The sequence below is a fragment of the Ailuropoda melanoleuca genome, chromosome 6 (genome assembly GCF_002007445.2).
Source record: "Ailuropoda melanoleuca isolate Jingjing chromosome 6, ASM200744v2, whole genome shotgun sequence".
Classification (NCBI taxonomy): domain Eukaryota; kingdom Metazoa; phylum Chordata; class Mammalia; order Carnivora; family Ursidae; genus Ailuropoda; species Ailuropoda melanoleuca.
The window spans coordinates 105,971,224-105,993,684 of record NC_048223.1 but is presented as its reverse complement, the minus strand read 5'-3'; the positions used below and the strand labels follow the sequence as shown (position 1 = coordinate 105,993,684).

Genomic DNA, 22,461 nt, shown 5'->3' with positions numbered 1-22,461 from the left:
CACTCTTCTGAGGCATTGAGCCCACTGCCATGGCTTTACCAACCAGCTAATGACTCCAAATATAGAGTGTCAGCCCAGACCTCTGTCCTGACCTTCAGATGAATATGTCTGAAAAATCATCATCTCTGTTTGGATATTCATAGACATATCAAACTCAGCTTATCTAGAAATGAATTTCATGTCTGCTACATGAACCCAACATTCTTGCAGCAATTTCCATTTCCTGTGTTTTGGAGTCTTAATCTTGGCTGTTTGAACTCATAGGTCATTCCTGGTCTGTTCTGCTTATCTGAGCCCCCATTCCTACCATCCTGCTCTAATCATCATACTTCCCCATCTAAATTATCTGGCCTACCACTGCTACCTAAGAGTTAGATGATGGGATGTATTTTAAATGGATGGATAAATAAATGGAAGAGGAAATGGGTAAATGGGTACAATGTCATGCAGAAAAACGTGTCCCAACACTTTCCACTAAAAAAAATTGCTCATTAATAGGGTAGGGATCTGTCCTTACCACAAATGTCTGACTGGCAGAGGTGTGTGTTTCATGGCCACGAGGGCGCCACCCCAGTCTAGGAACCAGACATTGTACTCTTCATCAAAGATCTGGAACAACAACAACAACAACAATCATAGCAACACCTTACATTTGCATAGTGCTTGACAGTTTACAAAGTCTTTCACAAACATTGTTTCATCTAGGTTCTGAGCCTTCCAACATTCCTATCAGGTAGTTTGGCAAGTACTACCATCCCCACTTAATAGATGAGGACATGGGCTTTGGAGAGAACAAATAATTCTCCCAAGGCCACTCAAATGGCATTTCCAGGGCTCCCTCCACTAGTACTGTGAACCAGTGTGCTGTAAGAAGTTGAGACAAGAAGATGCTCAGCTAGGTAACCCAAAAGAAAATATGACTTCAAAAATGCTTCCCCGTCTTTGCATCTGAGTAACTTACCACTCAGCTCCATTCTTTCTCATCTATGCAGATTTTTGCTAATTTACAAATGGTCTGATCTGTATCTTACAGCGTTGTTCATAAACTGTCTCAGAATGTAATGCCAATTTCTCTAGACATCATGGTATACATGATGACTGCGTTCTTAGACTGAGCCACCTCCTAGGTTTCAATTCAAGCTGGATGAGGGCCTAAGTTTGACCCTTGCAGACCTTCACTCTGAATGTACCTTGGAACACAGTGCTTCCAGGGACCTAAGAGTTATTTATTCTTTGATTCATCCCTTTGTCCATTACTTATTCATCCATCAACTCATTCATTCACACATTCATTGATCCATCCATCCATCTATCCACAGGCATTTCCTAACCACCTACTATGATGCCAGGCTCTGAGCTATGAGAACTTCAGATGTAATCCCACATGTATCAATGCTTCCATTATATATAACTATCATATCTCCAACCTGAAATAGGAAAAAATCATCTCTCCAGCAGAAAACCAACCTCCTACTTTAGATCTTCTAGAGGAAAGTAGAATTGGACAATTCCTCTAGTTCTTAACCATTACTGGTGGTTCTTACAGCCTAGATGGATAGGTTGGGCTGGTAGATTAAGTGAACCATAGTAGAAAAGGTAAGGAGGTATAAATTTTTTTTTATTTATTTACATATTTAAAAGGGAAGGAATAGGATGATTGGGGTCTCCTGTACATACGTCCCCAGGGAACACCATAGAGAAAAAGTAAAAGGATTCTCAGGCCTAACCTCTCAATTTGTTTCCTTTCTTACATTTGCCTTTTAAGGAAAAAAAATGTCTGTACTAATGGTAGTCTTAATGCAAAAAGGACCTAAGGGTCCATGGACTCTGGGCCTACAATGCCAGTGTTTTCTCTTCAGAGCTCAAAGGTGGGCTCTGTGATAAGTCATATAATGGAGATACTGGATTGAAGCCTGAGGATGAGGAGTACAAGATTCTCAGCATGGGGAAGAGAGAGACACCATTATATTTTCACTTTCCTATCACTCTGGCCATTGCTAACAGTTGTCCTGTCCAACACTGGAGTGGAAACTGGAATCCTTAGTTATTTGGAAAAAGAAAAAAGAAACCAAAGTAGTGACAACACAAGGAAGGAATGTTGCAGTGGCCACCCAGCCAGTGAGTTATTTCTTGAGTTGGAGGGACAATGGTTTGTTGTTGGGAGTTTGTGTACCAGAAGAATTGATGTTCCAGTTTCCATCCTCATTTGACACTTAAAAGAGATTATCTCATATTCTGAAGATAAGTTCTTTATTATGTGTCTGCTCCCCATCTCCCTAATTATGACCTTGTGGGTAGGAACCTTAACATAGTCTTTGTGGTATGCCTTACAGTACTTAAAACAGCTGGTTGCGTCTGGTGGGTCCTTGGCAAATTTTTCTTTTGATAGTGGTAGTGGTGACAGTGGTAGCATTGGGGTGGTGATGATGATGCTGGTTATGGTGATGACAGCTTCACTAAGGGATCCAAAGTTGGAACTTTTCCTACTAGATAGCTGACGGCGGCTGCCTCTGCATCAAGACGTTCAGTGTTCTTCCTCTGTCTTCCTCAGGTGAAAACCTTCTCACCTTTAAGTCTTAGTAAAATGTCAACTCTTCTTGTGAATCTTTCCCAGTTTCCCCAAGTAGAATGAATTCCTCCCTTTTCTCTGCAGGCTAAAAATGTCACTAAAANCTTCCTCTGTCTTCCTCAGGTGAAAACCTTCTCACCTTTAAGTCTTAGTAAAATGTCAACTCTTCTTGTGAAATCTTTCCCAGTTTCCCCAAGTAGAATGAATTCCTCCCTTTTCTCTGCAGGCTAAAAATGTCACTAAACTAATACAATCAGGGGCACCTGGATGGCTCAGTCAGGTAAGCATCTGACTCTTGATTCCATCTCAGGTCATGATATCAGGGTCATGAGATCAAGCCCTGAGTAGGATTCTTTTACAATTCTTAAGATTCTCTCCCTCTCCCTCTGGTCCTCCCCACTGCTCATGGGCACTCTCTCTCTTAAAAAAAAAAAATCACTCTAAAGTATAGTCATTCATGAAGCTGTTTCTTCTACTTAATTTTGAACTCCTTGAGGAACGGGACTCCAGAATATTCAAATGCCTCCTCAGATTTGTGCTTGACACCTAGCTGACATTGTATAAATCTGTGTTGTTCAAGACAGTGGCCACAAGAGACAATTTAAATTTAAACTGATTAAAATAAGATAAAAAATTCAGTTCCTCTGTCACACTAGCCACATTTCAAGTGTTCAATAGCCACGTGGGATGGCACAGACACAGAACATTTACATCCTTGCAGAAAGTTCTATTGGACGGTGTGCTACAAATGTTTGTAAAATCAAATTAATTTTTCATGTACTCAGGTATCTATTAAGCTGCTTCATACTCACTTAAGCCTGGGCCTACATAATATTTAAACCACCAGAGACTTCCACAAGCTTTGCATTTTTAGTATTCTAAGCCGTTCATCTTGCAGATAAAGAAACAGATCCAGCAAAGTAAAGGATCTGCCCAGATCGCATGGCACATTAATGATAGGAACCATTTCATCAGTTAGATCCCCAGAAACCAGCACAGTACTTAGCATCCAGTGGCTGTTCCATACTTAACTGCTGAATGAAAGAATGGAAAAAATGGGAAAGTTCCCATTCTTCCTATTCCTTACCCAGTGCTTCCATTTTACCCCACTGCCCATCTGTCAGCAAAAATGGACCAAACTGAACAGCTGCTTCCATGTTTTTTTGCAATCATAATTATACTGAGCCTGAGAATCTATAGGAAAAAGAGATGTTGGCAGAACTTGCCCTAAATGCCTCTTCCCTGTCCCCAGTTCTCCCAGTTACCTGTCTCCATGTGTTGCCCCCATCAGAAGAGATGAACACACCAATATCAGTGTATGAGAGCTCCGGGCCAATGTTGCCTGTAACATAAGCAGATCATTTGTAATTGCTTGCAGATTTGGGACTGGGGCGGGGAAGGCAGCAGAAAGTAAAGGTTTTCCAAGTTATGTTTCAAGCTGATGTGGAGCACACCTGGCTGGCTCAGTAGGAAGAGCATGTGACTCTTAATCTTTGGGTCAGGAGTTTGAGCCCCCTGTTGGGTGTAGAGATTATTAAAAACAATGATTAATTAATCTTTAAAATCCTTCACAAATAAATAAAAATAAAGTTGATGTGTGTAGTGTTTTCTTGGTGTCATATCAAAAACCCAGCAAGAAGAAAAAAAAAAAACAAAACATGGGAACCAAAGTAAATAATATAATAGGAATGCATCTTTGAATGATAAGACTCAAAGACTCGCTATTAATGAACTTGGATCTCTTGAACTATTCATGCTGTTATCAATAGTCTCTTAAAATTGATTGTGATAGGTGCTTCCTGAAGGTAGCCAAGAGTGGAACAGTAGACATGCATGGAGAAACTAGGTCTAAGGGCACCTTCCTCCTCATATATAATTGCAGCCTAAGGAAAACCGGAGTGTGTGTGTGTGTGTGTGTGTGTGTGTGTGTGTGTCTGTATGTATGTATACATTTGAGTGTGTATCCAACTTAAACATGTCCAGTTGTCTCTTGAGTACCAGGCAGTTGAATGACCCAATATTATTGACTATGTAACCAAGTTTACGGCATGCCCAGAATAAAATGACCATACTCAGCAGATCATGGCCATCAAGCATGGCAGGAGAAGAAGGCATCTGGTTTGTGCTACTCTTAACTGCCTCCATCCTATCACCCCTTCATTCTTTCTTCCCCATTCTTTTTCCTCCCCTTGCGCATCATCACCTTGTGGTTATGCTCATTTAAAAAGGCAGCGATCAAGGTTTTCTGGTCTACCCACATTGCCCAAGGTTCCCCAATGGGCACCCCCCACCTCAGAGCCCAGAACAGTGCCCCAAATGTAGTAGTTAATTGCTCAATAAATAATTGTGGAATGGATGAATGAGTCAACAAATGATTAAATCATGTTCTGATGTTGATGTGCATTTGGGGAGGTATCAAGAACCAGGAAAGTACCCTAAAGATGTAAGAATTTATCATTTTGGCTAATATTTTTTCCTTTAAAAATAGCAGGAAGGGAATGTTAGTTCCCACACATCTGTAGCCTAAATAAGAGCACAATAAAAATGCAATAATGAAAATGTTAATTGAGCTCCTGACATTTAATGCTTCAAAATGAGAAATTAAAGCCAGGCTACAGCTTGTCAAGCTCCCATCAGCACCAGGGCGCACACGGCTAGCCAACTTGTTTTGACACTCAGGCTTCCAAAAATAACCCCGGGGCTCACAGCTCAGGCAGCAGGTACGAGAGGAGCAGGGAAAGGCACAGTGAGCAGCTCTGTGGAGATCTGTCTGGAATCTAGAATTCAACTCTCCAGATAGTTTTTGGAAGACACAGAAGAAGAAAGAAAAGAGGGATGGGGCAGAGAATGTCAAGTCAAATCTTTCAGTGATGGCTGCCTGCTAAGAGGGATTCTGAAGCCAGATTTGATTTCAAAAGAACAGAGCATGGTGACCAATCAGTAATGTCTACCACAGTGGTAGAGAGTGAGAGACAGAGGCAAGAGCAGAGTCACCCTTGAGCTGGAATCTGCTGTCCCTGTCATGGCTTCTTAGGGTCTATCTCATCACCTTGTACTCTCTGTAGGAGCTGGTTCTGTCAACTTCCTAAGCCCCTCTTCCAAAGTTCCACCAGACTGATTTTGGAGGTTTTGTGGTGATGAGAATCCAAGGCTCACAGTGAAGTCTGTTTTTGGAAATATCTTCTGTCAATTGAAAGGACCTCTGGATGAAATGCTGCTGACCACAGGAACCAGAAAGTTCATTCCCAGAGGAAGGGACAGAAAAGATGCATCCAGGATAGCTGGGTCTTAGAACACGGGCAGTCCCTAAGTGGCCTCATGGGGAATCTCTGATGGGAAGAATTTGGGTCCAGATGTCAGAGAAGGAAGACTTGAAGAACATGTCTCACTGGCTGAAGTGAGACCGGGAGGCTCCGTGAAGTGGTTTCTGTTGGGCTGGAAGATGTAGCTGTTCCCCACTGAAGTGGTGCAATGGGAGAGAGGAAGGAGAGGCACCCAGAGGAACGCAGAGATTCTCTCACCAATGGCTTAGCTGGTAAATCTGGGAGGTTCCACTGCCCTTTTTGGCAGTTTTTAACAACTTTTAAAAACTCACATTTCTTCTCAGGGTTACCTTTCTCTGCTCCTTACTTAAACACCAGTACAAAAAAAAAAAAGGCATAAAGAGAGGAAGCGGATTCTGGAGTCCTCTGGAATAAGAGATGCTTCTCTCACCAGCCCAGATGCCCATTCAGGGGATTAACGGCTTGGCAAAAGAGGAAGCAGACAGTGCCCAATGCACGGCAGGGAGGAACGTGCCTCCGTGGAGCTTGCTTACAGGAAGCCTGGGAGGGAGCCAGGGGTCGCATGCCGCCGGCCCGTGAAGGGTCTCAGGACGGGGTCTGGTTGGACAGAAGAGAACTGGAGGCAGAGTGAGTGTGGTGTGGGCCTGACATCTCTTCCTCTTCCTCATCTGGCTTCTCATCTGTACACTGAGGCGAAGAGTCATCGCCTTTTCCGCATCGTAGAGCTGCCGTGCAGTCGAAGCACAGAGAATGCTCCGCACGCCGTGAGGCACTGTGAAGATGGGAGGTCTTGACGCCTACCTTGAAAGCACAGTGGTGAGAATAATGAGAACCCTAGTGTACCTGTTGGCTAAAAGCAATCGTCAAACTCTCCAGACTGGAATTCCATCTGCCTTCTGAGACGTCCTCAACGAGAATTAGAGATGAATCCTTGCCGCCACACAGCTCCCCTGAGACCACACCTCAGAGTGAATGGGAAGAGGTGGTGCGCAGTGGGAGTGGAGGGGAGAGAGCCCAGGGTCACAGACACCCAGAGGCAGGCGAAATGACTGGCTGTGGGAAAGGGCCCTGGAGAGACAGGCTCCATGCAGGCCACCGAAGACATCCTTGGCTGACTTCATAATTGTTTTCCTGATAGCGAACAAGCTCCCAGGGAGAGCTGGCAAGCAGGGTAAGAAGCTGGGCATGAGGAGGCATGTGCCAGTGATCTAGGGCTGGCTTTCCATCAGGATCTCTTCAGCTGTGTTACATTCCTCCCAGCGTCCCAGGGACATTTGTAAGGCAAGGAGCCATACAAAGTTATGAGTTACAGAGGGGAGAGTAAAAGGCATTAGTAAATTCTGACATATAGTTGACCCTTGAACAACATGAATTTGAACTTGGTGGGTCCACTTGCGATTTTTTTTTCTGTAAATACAGTACAGCACTGTAAATGTATTTTCTCTTCCTCATGATTTCCTTAACATTTTCTTTCCACTAGTCTTCTTTATTGTAAGAATACAGTACACAGTACATATAATATACAAACTACGTGTTAATCGGCTATTTATATTATTGGTAGGGCTTCTGTCAATAATAGGTTATTAGTAGTTAAGGTTTGGGGACTCAGTTGTTATATGTGGATTTTAGACTACAGGGGAATTGGCACCCTTAACCCCCACGTTGTTCAAAGGTCAAGCATCTATTGACAAAAAAACCTCCAAAAACAAATCTTTAATGTGTTGTTCATGTTTGTTAATTTATAAAGACTTAACATTCAACTAATTTAGGGGCACATGATGGTCTCAGGTAATATCTACAGCTAATCCCACCTCACTACTCTCTAAGCACTCTGCTGGATCTTGTGGACACAGTCTTCTATCTCTAATTTTTACAAACTCCCTCAAGGTAGGAAAAAAAGAAAACTGTTTTATAAATGAGGAAAACGAAGTCCAGTGGTTGAAGAACAAGCCAAATTTACAAGGCTAGTGTCAGAGCTCTGCTCGTAAAGCAGGACACCAGGGTTCCTGAGTATATTCATTCAGTCAGCGTAGGCCTAGGGTATGCATATGATTTACGGATTCTGTTGAAGGAGATGCATAAATCATAGTCTTCTGAGACAAGAAGATCAGGGTTAAATGTCTGTAATATTACTGATGATAAGAGCTAACATGTATTGAGCATTCGATATGTCCCAGGCACTGTCTGAGCACCTTAAATCCATGTCTCCATTTAATTCTTCAATTCTGTTACGTCAATACTGTCAACCCCACTTGCCAATGAAAACACTGAAGTTCAGAGTGGTTAAGCGCCATAGGACAATGCCTGGCTACATAACTGGCATATTAAATAATACTAACTTTCATTATTGATTACTGCCTTCTTTTCTTTCTTTCTTTCTTTTTTTTTTTTTTCTGATTGCTGTTTTCCATGTTACTTCTACTCCAGCCAGCGTGTCCTGTAGGCCTTGAGGAGAGACAAATAGTGTTGCAGTCCCTGAGTTGGGAGGTCCAACCCACAAGGATTAGGGAGTATGGGGATAGGTCTCCAAGCCAGAACAGCAACAGAGCCAACCCTCATCTCTCTCTAGCCTCGGCTAAAGTCTGTCCTGAAGCCAGTGGTGTTCAATATGGGGATTCAATCCTTACGGGGTAGAGAGAAATGGCCTGGAATGCTCGAGGACTACACTTGCTGCAAATCTGATCCACGTGGTCAGTCACTGATGGTGCTTCAAAGTTCCTGCAACTGAGGGCATGGAGAAGGAAGTCCTGTCTAGGAAAGCAGTGACTCCAGGAGCCAGAGCTTCGGGTTGACGAGACAAGACAGAATGTACCATCTCAGGAAGTCACTGTGAATTTATCTGCTTTCATTAAAGAAAGGCCTAACACCAGAGCTCTAACCTCAGAGATTAGAAGCCCACCCTGCTTTATGCCATCAATGTATTCCTGAAAGGTACATGTAAATCAAATGCATGCTAATCAGAGCACATTCCCCAGAGACTTTCATTTTCATTTCAGAGCTGCTTTATCTTTTTTTTCTGATTGATGTTCAGTGGACAGTGGTTTCAACAATGCAACCTTAGGTTTTTCTGCCCTTTCCCCCAGGCTCTCGGCCAAGTGGTTAATCATGTGTAAACAAACCTTTACATGCACCAGAGACCTCCTGATTAAAAACAGCTCTGGGGTGAAAGCCTTTGCAAAGAATCCTCTGTGTAAAGAGAAAGCTACCCCAACTTATATTTGGTGAGCTGGCAAGTTCATATATCAAAGGCATCTTAAAGTGAGAAATCCCTATGACAAACAAGCTTTCTGATTGGTTTACTTTGAAAGGAACTCTGGTCTCTTGTTAAGCACTGGGGACAGCTCTGTGACGGTGTGGGATGCAAATAACCTAGAAGGTACAAGTGTCTGGAGCTCTTTTCCTGGGTCAAAAGACTGACTCTGGGGTTCCATGACCCTGCCTATTTTCTGGGGAGAGCACCCATCACTTTCACCCAAACACTCAAATGAGTCCAAAGAGATGATAAACATATTCCAGAAGCTGTCAAGGGAGGAAGAAGCACATGAAATGTCTTTCTCACCTGTAGCCACCAAGAGTCCTGGGGCTGTCTCCTTGCTAGAGATTCTTCCAGAAGAATATGGATTTTCAGAGATCTGCAAGTGCAGGTGTAAGGAGCAGAAGGGCTAAAATGGAGAAGAAAACAGCTTCATTCCAGCAAACTTCTGACACACATCCCTCTGCCCCACCAGAAATGAGGCTTCCAGAAAGAGCTGCACACCAAGATTTGGGCAGGAGACATTTCTGCCTGAGGCAGCCCATATACTCACGTCAGAAGCTGCCCCCATCACAACTGTAGGCCTCCCCTCGCTTCCTTATTCCTGTTCCATCCATCAAGGTCCAGTCCACGGTAAGCCTTATGAAGCCTCCCTGACCATTCCTTCCCACAGAACAATCCTGACCTTCTGTTTCTGATCTTGACCATCACATCCTCCTGCTTTTTAGAGCTGCAGGCAGCCACCAGGAGGGAGGCAGAGGGGAAGCTAAGTGAAGCAGTCTCCAGGCCTTCTACCCTCTTCTTCAACCATATTGCTTGTTTCTTCTTTATTATTTGATTCCTGTTTATAATGTTACTTGAATTTTACCTAAAATGTTTGAAGTCACTATCTAAAACTAACAGAAATGTATTTACTCATTTATCCTTATTTAGGGGTTCTTGAAAAGGGTGAGGGATTTAAAGAGATGTAGCCTATATAATAAATAAAAATAAGGGAATGATGAAATTGGGGAAAGGAAAAAATTAGGTTAAGAAAATAAGATAAAGCCATGCGTAAGGCCTAGGAAAAAAAGAATTCACACTATGACAAGCTCCTAGAGGTGGGTGCCCATTTGTCTCTGATCTTCCTGGCACCGCAACAGAAAACAGGGTGTTATATAGAAATCTACAAAAAAGGAAAGGGCCCTATCTGCCCCATAACCCCAGTTTTTAGCATAACGTCTACAAAGTGGTAAGCTGGTAATAAAACTTTTTAACAATGGCAAAAGGCAACTTTTTGCTAAGGACAAACATAACCATTTGTGGGGCTTTGGCAGAGTTTCTCACTTACGGTCATGAATTTCACTGTTAACAATCTGTCTTCCCTTCCCACCTAGAGTTGCCACTGAGGGCAGAGAAAACTTCTTATACATCATGTTCTCGATAGTGCCCAGTATTCCATGCACCTGACACCCTGGGAATGCTGATAGATTAACCATTGTCCCATGTGGACCCACCAGCCTGACCTCTCCTGGGCTTGTAAGGCAACTTTTGCTTACTTTGACATCTATCAAACAAACTATCATACCAGTATCAGTTAGCAGGCATGTTTCTACTCCTGAGCTCTGTCCGGGACCCTGGAACGCAGGCACCATCTCTTAAACATGTCTCTATCTTACTAGGACTTGGAGCACATACTATATTCTCAGTACAAGCCTGTGAATTTCAACTGAACTTTCCATCCAAGTGGTATGGCAGTCTGAGTCTGGAGATCATCGCCCTGAGAGTTATGGGGAATCTCTGCCCAGCACTAGCCACGGTCGTAAGACCCCTTGCTGGAAAAAAGCCCCTGATGGGACATCCCCAGGTGACCAGCTTGCCCTGTGGACTTCATGTGAGACTGGGTGACTGACCAGCAGGCAGTGTACCGGACTTCCACGCAGGTCCACATCTGGGGCTTGAAGGAGGCGCCAGTCTCTGCCCTTGTTGTAAGTGATATACGTCTTCACCTGGTCATCCACCTTCTTGTTTGCCAAGAATATCCCTTTGATACCTGCTACCTAGGAAAAAGGGCAAGAGATGGAGAACCATGTTGGGCCAAATGTTGATAATCTTGGAGAAGCCCTAGAACTTTCCACAGGGTGATAGGGGTACAAAAGAAGAGAAGAGGAGGAACATGGTGAGAAATGCCATATACCATGTGGTCTTTCAGAGAAGTTTAAGTTCATCTCTGCACCCTCTACTGCCTGCCCTTAACCCAGAGGTCCCATTGCCCTTTTACCCATCTGTTTTTCCTACTGTACATGTTTCTGCATTCTTCTCATAGGCTCTTATCCTTAATTAACTGTTAACATTCGCTCTGAGGTGGCAGTGGTTGGTAACAACTGAAGGAGTTACCTCTTCTGGGGAACACGTACTTTGGCTCAGGAGGAGCTTATAAGCAGATTTTGAAAGCATAAAGGTATAATCCTTAATGCTGGAAGTTTAGGCATCCCAATTAGTAGCGAGGCAGATATTTTCAGGCAGATGACCCGGCTTGGTGACATGGCATCCATCTTTGGCCGTGCCACTGGCTCTCTGTGTGATCCAGCATAAGTTCCATGTCATCTCTGGGTCTCAGCCAATGGTCACTTTGAAATAGACAGACTCAACCCTGCCCTTCCTCTTTTTCCACAGCTGGCTAACCATGGATACATGAGATAATGCGGAGCACTCTTGCCAGAGTTCCTGATCTATTAGAATTTGCATGCCCTTGATATTTAGAAGGGAGAAGATGAACACCACAAAATAAGAAGCTAGAGAACTAAAAGAAATTTATGATTCAGAAAGGTTCTAGAGTAAGTACAGATTCAACTCAAACTTTTATTCCTTCCATGTCTACACCATTGGGCAATAACAACAGATATTCTGAATGAGAACACTCTATGTCAAAGAAGGATTCCGTAACTTCCTGTATAATCCCAGCATGTTCCAAAACCAAAAGACAAGTCAAATCATTTAAATGTATATAAACATGAGGTTGAATGATAGGTTTTCTGGAAATAGATATCTCAGAACTTTAAGTGAATTTATTCCCCATTCTTTGAGGATCATGGTTAACTGAGAGAATAAAAGTGGGAAAAAATTTCGCAGACATGTGAGCTTTTATTTTTTTTTTAATGACATGATTTAGCTGATGAAATAAGAAGTTTGTTTTGTTTTTGCTCTCTTTTTTTTTTTTTAAGTAACCTGACTGCCCTTGAAAAAGAATGCCAACCCAGATAAAAACAAACAAAAAAATGGACAAAGAATGTCAAGAGGAGAACAGAATTTATCTGGGAAGGACACCACCAGGGGAATTTGACAAATGGCCAACATAGGAATTGATTAAATTCCTAACTTGAACAGAGGGTGGGTACGGACAGGAGCCAAGGTGGGGGGAGGGGCACTGGTGTCAGAGTTCTGTCCTTCCCCAGACAAACCCTCCCTGCCCTAGCTGCTTCAAGTCAGTGCCATTTCAGGAAGACTGGCATCTTCTAGGCTCATCTAGGGGCTCTGAGGCTTTCCCATCACCTCAGCCTTTAAAACCAACTGCAAAAGTGTTTCTCTTAGATCTGACTACCAATTATTCCTCACAGAGAATGGAATCTGTGTTTCTTTAGAACTGTCTGATGGAGGCCTTCTGGTATTTTCTTTAGCCATGGGGCTGGTATCTTTTCTGTTGGACCACCAGATAATAATTCTAGAGAACACTCTCCCCTGAGCCAGCTGGCCCCCTCCAAGACGTACCCAGGGCCTTGGTGTCTACCTGCCTGGAGAAAATATACAAGCTGGACTCAGACTTCTGAGCCTGCTCCTGTGGGGCTCCTGTCACCCCCATCCATTGCCTCTTAGCTGGATGCATCACGGCATGAATTACTAGCCATTCAGCTGCCTCTTGTATTCTTCTGGATGAGTGTCTTTGGCAAATGGAATGGTCAGTACCATATTTTCTCACTGAGCGCCACACCACTCAGATGGGCATTTTTTTGCATTCCCCACATATTCTGAGAGCAAATTCTGGAGAATGAGGTCTGAAAATATACGGGAAGGAGAGATTTCCAGGGAAGCCATTTGCAGCTCTGAAGGCCTTTCTCCCTGCAGTTGCATATGAGCCACACCAATCTCCCTCCAGTCCGAAAGAACCAGAACACTTCTGATTTGTATTTGGATGGCTCAAAACCCTTACATTATTACTGAATTGTTCTTGGCTCCAAATCGTGTATAAATAGGCTATAAGTTTAGAGGACGCTTTGCTTCTGTGTGCCCTAGCCCAGCAGCTTTCAAACGTTTTGACTGCAATCCCAGTATGAAACGCACTTATGATGCAGCCTAGTGCTCACGTCCACATCCACATGCATGTGGACACATGGAGGCATATGTATGTCTCTGATGCAAAAGTAACATGAAACACTACTGGTCCTGGCTACATACGATAGAAAGGAATTAGAGAATGAGACACCCATTTTAACTCTTCCACCCACGGAGGTATATGGCATCTGATAAACTCTGACCACGTTTCCTCCTACTGTTGTTTGAAATTGAAGCATGGCTTGCAGCTGCTGGACCCAGAGTTCAAAGAGAAGGGCACCAGCTTGGGATGGTGCCCACAGAAGAGGGCAGTAAAACTACAGGCCTACATGGCCCACTTTCCTCCTGGGAATCAATTTGAGGTATGAAGGGAAACTGACAGCAGCCTCTTGGCAGAACACTGAGTCCAGGTGGCATGGGCATCTGTTGCTCACCTCCCTGGGCCCGTAGGACAAGGAAACCAGGGTTCTGCTGAGAAAAACAATTACCGCAGTCTGCCTTGGGCTGTCCCTAGAGTGGGACTGGTGGTGAGGGGCCGATGAAGGTGAGTCTGGGAAAGATGCCCCTGTGGAGTCTAGAAGCAGCTGTCCATCTGGCCAAAGATGGGTCACTTAAGTTCATGATAGAGCAAGGGTGGGGAGAAGTAGAGTAGACACGAGGGACAGGGAAAGCAAGGGAACATCAATAAGATGGGCAAAGAAACCATAACACTAAGGATGACTCAGAAAGTCTCTTTTTATCCATCCTAGTGAGGTCCACATAGTCATTAGGAAATTCTAATTAAACCCACAACAAGGTACCATTAGGCTCCTCTCACAAGGGCTACACACACACACACACACACACACACACACACACAGCCCTGCTAATACCGAATTTTGGTGAGGATGTGAAGTAACCAGAACTCTCAAACATCTCTGGTGGGGATGCAAAATGAGGACACCACTTTAGAAACAGCTTGGTGGCTTTTTATAAACACATTCTATCACATTCAACCCAGCAATCCTACTCTTAGGTATTTACCCATGAGAAAGAAAAACGTATGTTCACGTGAGAGTTTATAGAAGTCTTATTCATTATCACACAGAACTGGAAACAACTTTAATGTCCTTCAACTGCTGATTGAATAAACCACCTAGGGTACATCCACACAATGGAATACTACTCAGCAATAAAAAAGGAATGTCTACTGATATTCAACAACATGGGGGAACCTCAAATGCATGAATCTAAAGAAACCAAGCTCAAAAGACTACCTACTGTATAATTCCAATCCCATGAAAATCCGGGAAAGGCAAAACAGGAGAAAGAAATAAATCAGACTGGTCTGCCAATGATTTGGGGTGGGAGAATGGTTGACTACAAAAAAGCCATCAGACGAAATATTTGGGGGTGATAGTTCTCTATCTTGATTATAGTGGTATTTACACAACTGTATACCCAAGTCGAACTCACAGAACTGCATACCAGAAAGGGTAAATTTTACTATACATAAATTATACCTCCATTAAAAAAATGTGAAAAAAAATGCATAGTGGGAAGAGCCTGGGCATTTTATTCAAATATACATTGACCGGTTCAAACATAGCTCTACGATTTTATTCTCTGTGTGATCTGAGCCAAGGTACTGAGTTCTCTGCACCTCTGTACTCTCATAGGCACCAGGGGGAATGATACCAACCATAAAGAGATATGGAAATAGATAAACAAAAAATATATATAAATCATTTTGTATCATGTAAACCAATGTTATAGCCACTAGCCATGTATGGCTACTGAGCACTTGAAATGTGGCCAGTGTGACTAAGGAACTGAAGTTTAACTGTATTTCATTTTAACCAATTTGAACTTCAATTTAAAAACTGATACCCAATTCTGTTACTGGCAAACTTTTAAGTATGTTTGGAATAACTTGGGTATGTGAATCTACTTTTTCTACTGTAAATTTTATGAAATGTAAATACTGATAAGTATCTCTGATGAAAATTTAGCATATGAATTGAGATATGTGGGAAGTGTGAAATACACCCAGAATTTTGGAGATTTAGTATGGAAAAACATAAAATATCTCATTAGTAATTTTTCAAATAGAGCACATACTAAAATGATAACATTTTAGATATTTTGGTTAAATAAAATATATTATTATAATTAATCTCAACTGTTTCTTTTACCTTAAACAATGTGGGTGGTAGAACATTTAGAAGTGCATCTGTAGCTGACATTATGTATTTATTCAACACCGGTCTTAGGCAGTACCTGGTATGCTGTTGTTATTATTATAATGAGGTACGAGTTGGATGCTTAATATCCAAGAAAATATTGAAGAAAATGCATCTGACCAGCAGCTCGGAGCATGTTTCCATAATATAATTGAGGGTGTTGGAAAGAATATTTGTTTCTTGATTTATCAGTGGAAAGCAACTAAGAAGAAATGTAGTTTGGAGTTATTGATGTGAAGAAACACAACAAAGCTTTATGTGAAAAGAGTATCACAGAATAATGGTGAACACACATAATAGATTATATTCATTATCATTATCAGACTTGTCTTGATGGAACGGGCTCTGACACCTTAAAAGCGAAATTATTATTTGGCCTTCAAGAATTATTTTCTCACCTGATTATGTAATTACAGCCATGACACTATTGTACTTGGAAGCAGGGATTAAAGGAAGAATGTAGGCACACACAAGGGACTCTCTACAGCAGGAGACTGCTCCAACAGACCAGGAAACAGACAATGTCTCTGCTTTATTCAGTTTTAGGGAGTTCAGTGGCAGGGGGTGGGGTGGATTCCCACTCAAAGGTTTCCAAGGTCTTTTAGTGCCAAGACCTGCAAGATGAATTCTCAAGTAAGTTCTCACGTTCTTTGTCCCCTTCCCATTGTCAAGAAGAAGCTTGAGAGGGCCACATGCAAGATGGAGTGATATACTAGTAAGTAGATTTAAGGGGCTCTGCTCATCCCAAGCCAACTCACATCTGCGTGACCTAAAGGCATCTCTGACATTTCAGACAAGGTTAAACAGGTGTAATATCCTATCTTGTCATACTATAAGGTTACACATTAACTTGGCATAGGAGACTGCATCATACATCCAAATATCATTTTCTAGGTATGTAGATATAGGGGAAAAACAAAGAGAAATATTAGCCCATCAAATAAATGCCCAACTCTTCAATCCAGCTCTTTACTAGCATCTGTGCAATATTTATCCCCACTGTTCCCCAAAGTCACTCAACATTCTAAGAAAATGGGCATCTACTCATCAGACTCTGGTTCTCATCTTATGCTGGGATTCTGCCAGACATGCCTTTCTCCCAAGTTCTAGTAATTCATTCTTTAAGCCAATTCATCTCCAAGTACCCTCCTCCCCCCAAATTCCTCAAGTTAGAATTAACCTTCCTCTGTAGTGATTCTACAACATGGAAAATCACAGCTTTAATACAAGTTAGTCTGTGATCACTAACTACCCTAATAGGGTCATGTATCTTTCCAGGAGATTGTGAGTCACATGCACCAGCTTCATCTCATCAAACAAAATATACTCTATGAAAGTGTATTAATTTAGTTGAATTGAATGTGAAAGCTTACTAGTTTTCCCAGCTGCATTACTCAAGGGCATTCAGAGTCCAGAAAAATTATAGTCTCTTTGCTAACTGGCCATATGGTACACAATCTCAGTTTCTATGAGAATCTCCAGCGAAGGAGGTTAAAAACTAATTACCCCTAGAGACCAATTAAATTCAGCTTTATCTCCAAATCACAGAATGCATCTCCAGGTGCAAAACAGCATCACCCTCTAAAAGCCTTCAATATGGTCATGGTCTAGCTTGTGTCCGGATACAATTTATTTTCTTGGTATTAAATGCCTTCTAGAATCTGAACTCCAACCACCTATCTGGCACTCGTTCATGTACCCGATGAGCATCTATTCTGTGCAATTAGATTGGCTAGCTCACGGTCTTACAAATGTACACCATCCACCTAGTTCTTGACTCATGCAAGTCTTAAAATATGGAATGTCTTCCACTTCTTCCTCCCCAGGGCAAAAAGACTGATAATCAGCTTGGTAACATTTAGATCTAAAGCTCAGACACTGCCACGAGAGACATAAAAAGTACCACAGGCCTAGGATCACTGAAACAACTCGTTTTCCTCTCGTTCTTCTGTGGAGTCACTTGGCTTCCTAGATAAATTATTTCTTAACTGGTGATCATATCAATAAACAAAACCTCAATAGAACTGGAAACCCAGTAAGGTGATCATATTAAGCAACAACTCAGCATAAGTCAAGGTCAGTTCTTCACCATGCACTGATGTTGGCATCTGGTGGCATTTTAGGGAAACCCGCATCCCAGCATTGATAGTCACTTTTCCTGTAAAATTTGTTCATAAGATGTAATTTTCCAAATACTTTAAGATATACAAATAGGTAGGTACCTCCACTCAGAGTCCGTCGAGTTGAAAAAGGGACTTATGTGAGCCCATGTAGGTCAAATACCTGGACGTCTGGCTCGTAATCGTGCTCATCCACAAAAGAGCATCCACTTCAGCTACCCTCTGTTCAACTTTGCTGAGTCAACCACCACACTAGATGATTCACATACGTTCTCTCTCATTCCCACAACCATCTTATTAGGCAAATATTTTATTTTCATTTTACAGGTAAGGAGACTGAGGCACAGGGAAGCTAAGTCCCTTGCCCGAAGTCACACAGTTGATAAAGGGTACAGCTGCCATCTGAACCCAGGACTGGCTGACTGCAATGCTTGTGTTTATTCCATTAAAACTTCTGCAAAAGAGAGGCAGACCCAGGTGCAGAATCATCTTGGCTACATACCTCATACAATTCAATAATAATGTTCCCCATTAGGCCTCGGCTACTCTTAATGTTCTCCATGGCCAGGGTGAAGTAGATACCCCGCGTGTCTGAGATGTAGAGATTGTACGTGTCGTTCTGGTTCCATTCTTGGACGGCTGCAAACACCTGGTTCTCAACGGTACTGATAATGTGCATGTCCTGGAAGAAGACAGAATACCTGTAAGGCAGCAGATCTCCATATCTCTCTGCCCATGGGGACCCAGAGTAATTACCATGACTTATGAATGGAGGAGAAAAAGCCTGAGTTATAGGCAATGTTAAACAATTCTGTGCCCGACCAAGGCTATCAATTAAGAGCTTCATGATTTCTGTTCCTTGCTAAGTGACAGTAAGATGGGTGTAAGGGGCTTTGGTGGGTATCATTTTCCATGGCTTCAAGGGATTCATCCACTTTCATTTTTTATTTTTATATCTGAAAGTTAGTGTTAGCGCTAACGGAGACATACAGCCTTGCTAGAGGAAACTCACAAATGCAAAGAAGACAGGGCTTATCCCTTCTTTAGATCTTAATTTATGTTTCCAAACTTTTTAGTGCAGTGGTTGTGAAACTTCCGTTTGGGATCTTCAGGGTCATGGGGATTGGGAGAAGGGTGGCAGGGAGGCAGAGTTGGCGGGGGCAGGGGGGCGCTCTGGGCTTCCAACTCTGTTTCAACCAGAGCGGTACCACTTGAATCCGTTTTATCCTGGAGTTCTGCGTGATATTTGGGGAGGAAGAGGTGAGGGAGGTTCTGCTGCTAATAAAATAATATTTGAACTGATAATAGCAGGAAGGATACTCAACCTGGGCTTTAGTGTTCTGCGTCCTAGTAGAAACTCTGCTAAAAGTTAGCTATATGGTGTGAAAGTGTCTATGTCCTTGAGCTTCAATTTTCTCACCAAAATACTGAAGAGGATGGGCTACCGATAAAAATAGCTAACATCTGAGCACTATTCTAAGTCATCTAAATGTATTATTTCAGTTAAAAATCCAAATAATTCTACAACAGAAGTAGTATTATTCCCATTTATTATTATTATTATTCCCATAATAAGGTATGCAGAGGTTTGCCAACTTGCTTCATATTACATAGCCAGTAAGTGGCAGAACCAAGTGTTAAGCCCCTGTTGCAGGGCTCTAACCTAATTGTGACTTCTAAGCATTTGGATACGTAGCCTCCACAACAGAAGTTGCAACCCTACGACCCACAGGATGACTATGAATCACAAATGTTTGGTCTGACCATAGCCTCTACTGAACACCTGGCAGTGTCGTCTTCCAGGTGAAGTCTGCCCTCAGGAAGCCTCAGCCTTGGGTACCTGAACGCTCCTATGACCTGCCTCTTACATATGCATGTTAACTTCCTGGGCCCTAAAGTCACTTTAGTTTATATACCTGGACTAGAACATTTCTAAGATCAAATCTGATCAGTTCACAATTCAAAATAGATTCTAAAAAGTCGTACGTGGCTAGGCGCTGTACAAAGATCATCACAAATTCAAGTCCTTCCCTGAGGAATTCGCTCTGTCAGGAAGAAATGTTGACACAGATAAACACTGGACATAATGGAAGCTGGTGCACTGGGTGTTATACGCAGCTAATGAATCATCAAACTTTACATCAAAAACCAGGGATGTAGGGAAGTACTGTATGTTGACTAACATAATATAATAAAAAAAACATTAAAAAAAACACCAGGGATGTACTGTATGGTGACTAACATAATATAATAAAAAAAATTTAAAAAAAACTAAAAAATGCATAACTACACATGTAGATATGCCAAAAATCATGGCTTCCTAGGAAGGCAGGAGAGGACCCTGGTCACCGTGGTGGCAAGCACTCACAGTAGGGGCCCGGGCAACTGGGGCTGACAGTGAGTAATTCACCAGGCTGGGTCTAGCTTCTAACTTGTTTGACCAACCTTTCCCAGAAATGACTCAGCTATAAAAGAGGGAGCAATGTCTCTAATATCACAACTGTGGATCGCTTCTCCAAGATGTTTTTCAAAAGGAGCAAGCTCATTCGATCTGGACAACAAGGAGGTGGGAAAGTGAGAAGCGTTCTGGATCTTTTTCTTGGAGAATCTGTCAGATCTCAGCGTCTGGCCTTGAACTCCCCAGGTCGCCTTGACTAAGACCTCACTAGCTCATTTGTGCTTACACACCTTATAGAATTACAGGATCCCTCTGAGCTGCTTGAAAATGGAAATAAGGCTTCCTCTTAAAAACCCTGTGATGAAATTGTGGTGTGTTGGGGTGGAATGAAAGCCCGAGAACCCAGTAGGAGGGGAAATAGCAGCTGCAGGAAATACAGATTAAATTCACTTACCCTGTTAAAAATGCAATAGAAATGCCGGGCTTTTCCCAGATGTTTTGGTTATAAAAATGAATGAGCTGAGTTATTTTAGACTAAGCTAATGTAAAAGAAGTGGAAAAAAACAACTTAAAATACCGGGGTATGGTCCGGATGAAAGGCAGCCAGCTTTGCTGTGAGTGTACAGGTACTCAGGCTTCGGGGGGGTAGGGTGCTCTCTGGCAGCCAGGAGTCTGCCAAGTCGGCTTGAAACATTCTTAATATCTCTAAGTCACTTAGCTAATAAATGATATTACTAATATTAAAACCCAAGACTATCTGAATCAAGAACCTAAACTCTGTGATCAGTGGGAGTATAACTCAGCACACACACACTCCTATGTCCCATTGTCTGAGGTTCTGAGTCAGTGTGAAGGCTGAAATCATACCATCTGAACCAGCCTTCCAGGCAAGTCAGGTGCATTCAGTCTGGGTCATGACTCTTTGGAAACACTCTGAACTATGTGTCCTCTCTCCAAATAGATCTGATAGTTGAATAGGGATCAACCAATAATAACCAGAATATTAAGTCTTCAACAACAGATAAAAGCATTTTCAGTAATATTGATCTAATAGGGATTCTGAAAGACAATAATGCATAATTCTTGAATCCTGCAATCTCAATCTAACCCCAAAGCATGTGTCACCTCCTCCCGAAAAAAACCAAAAAATAAAGACATTCTTGCTATCCTGAGAACACGCAGGGCGAGATTTGACTGGTGATGAAGAGAGAGACCAAAGCGGGGTGGGGGGGGGAGCAGTAAGTAAATTCTGATTGGGATTTTACTAAACTGGAATTTGGACAACATTAGACATAACCACATGCATGTTTTTATTTGGAGAACAATCACTAATAACACTCCCCCTATACCCTCCCATTAATTTGGAAGAATCATAGTTGCCTTTTGCAAACCTAAACATGAAACTTTGTAGGTAAACAATGATCAAAGTACTTCCCCATAATAGGGGCACTGTGTAGCTCACTCATTTAAGCGTCTGTCTTAGGCTCAGGTCATGATCCCAGGGTCCCGGAATGGGGCCCCACACTGGGCTCCCTGTAGGGCAGGGGGCCTCCTTCTCCCTCTCCCTCTGCCATTACCCCTGCTTGTGTGCACGCTCTCTCCCTGTCAAATAAGTAAATACAGTCTTAAAAAAAACAAAAACAAAACAAAATAAAAAAACAACTTCCCCATGATTGAAACATTTTCGTGTAATCTGGGCCGAATGTAACTTCATTCATTATAAAAACACATATGTTACTCAGCATCTGCCATATGCCAGACGTTATAATAGAAAACCAGAGAAGACAAGATGGAGAACCTGACCTAAGCAGATGCCCAGTGGTGGTGGGGATATCATGTGCTCTTGGCCTTCTGGGAACGTGACTAGGGTCCCCGATACAAGTACTGATAGGAATACAAAGACTTATAGGTCAGGGGACCGGGGGAGGGGCATCCATGGAAATGTGTGGAACCTGAGTGGCTTGAAAGCAGTTTTTCCCTGAGGGAAGTGAGGACAGATAGAGGACACCATAAGGTGCTCTGCATGGCACACCTAAGTTTTACCCAGAAGGAAATAAAAAACTAGCATAAGATTTTAAGAAGGAAAAGGAGAGAATTAAAACTGACCAATGCAGAGATTTGGCTGGGGAAGACCAGCTTCACTGAACGATCACAGTGTGAAAGGTAGATTTCAGAGGGGCAGGGGGAAGGTTTACAAGGTGGCTGCAACTACACCAGTAGTGACACGTGAGGGCCTGAACTAAGGAAGCAGGTTTTCTACAAGAACCCTATGAAATGGATTGGTGAGATATCAGGGAGGCAGAACCC

General features: G+C 42.6%; 1 protein-coding gene across 1 annotated transcript in view; it reads right to left on the bottom strand.

Annotated features, from left to right (window-relative positions):
- SORCS3 (sortilin related VPS10 domain containing receptor 3) overlaps positions 1 to 22,461 on the bottom strand; it is a 606,047-nt gene that overhangs the window by 85,530 nt on the left and 498,056 nt on the right. The window contains exons 9-13 of the mRNA XM_034663620.1: positions 18,259 to 18,438; positions 10,999 to 11,145; positions 9,413 to 9,515; positions 3,835 to 3,911; positions 518 to 609 (exon numbers count right to left, since the gene is read on the bottom strand). Coding sequence (XP_034519511.1) covers positions 518 to 609; positions 3,835 to 3,911; positions 9,413 to 9,515; positions 10,999 to 11,145; positions 18,259 to 18,438 — 599 coding nt within the window. The remainder of the gene's footprint in view (positions 1 to 517; positions 610 to 3,834; positions 3,912 to 9,412; positions 9,516 to 10,998; positions 11,146 to 18,258; positions 18,439 to 22,461) is intronic.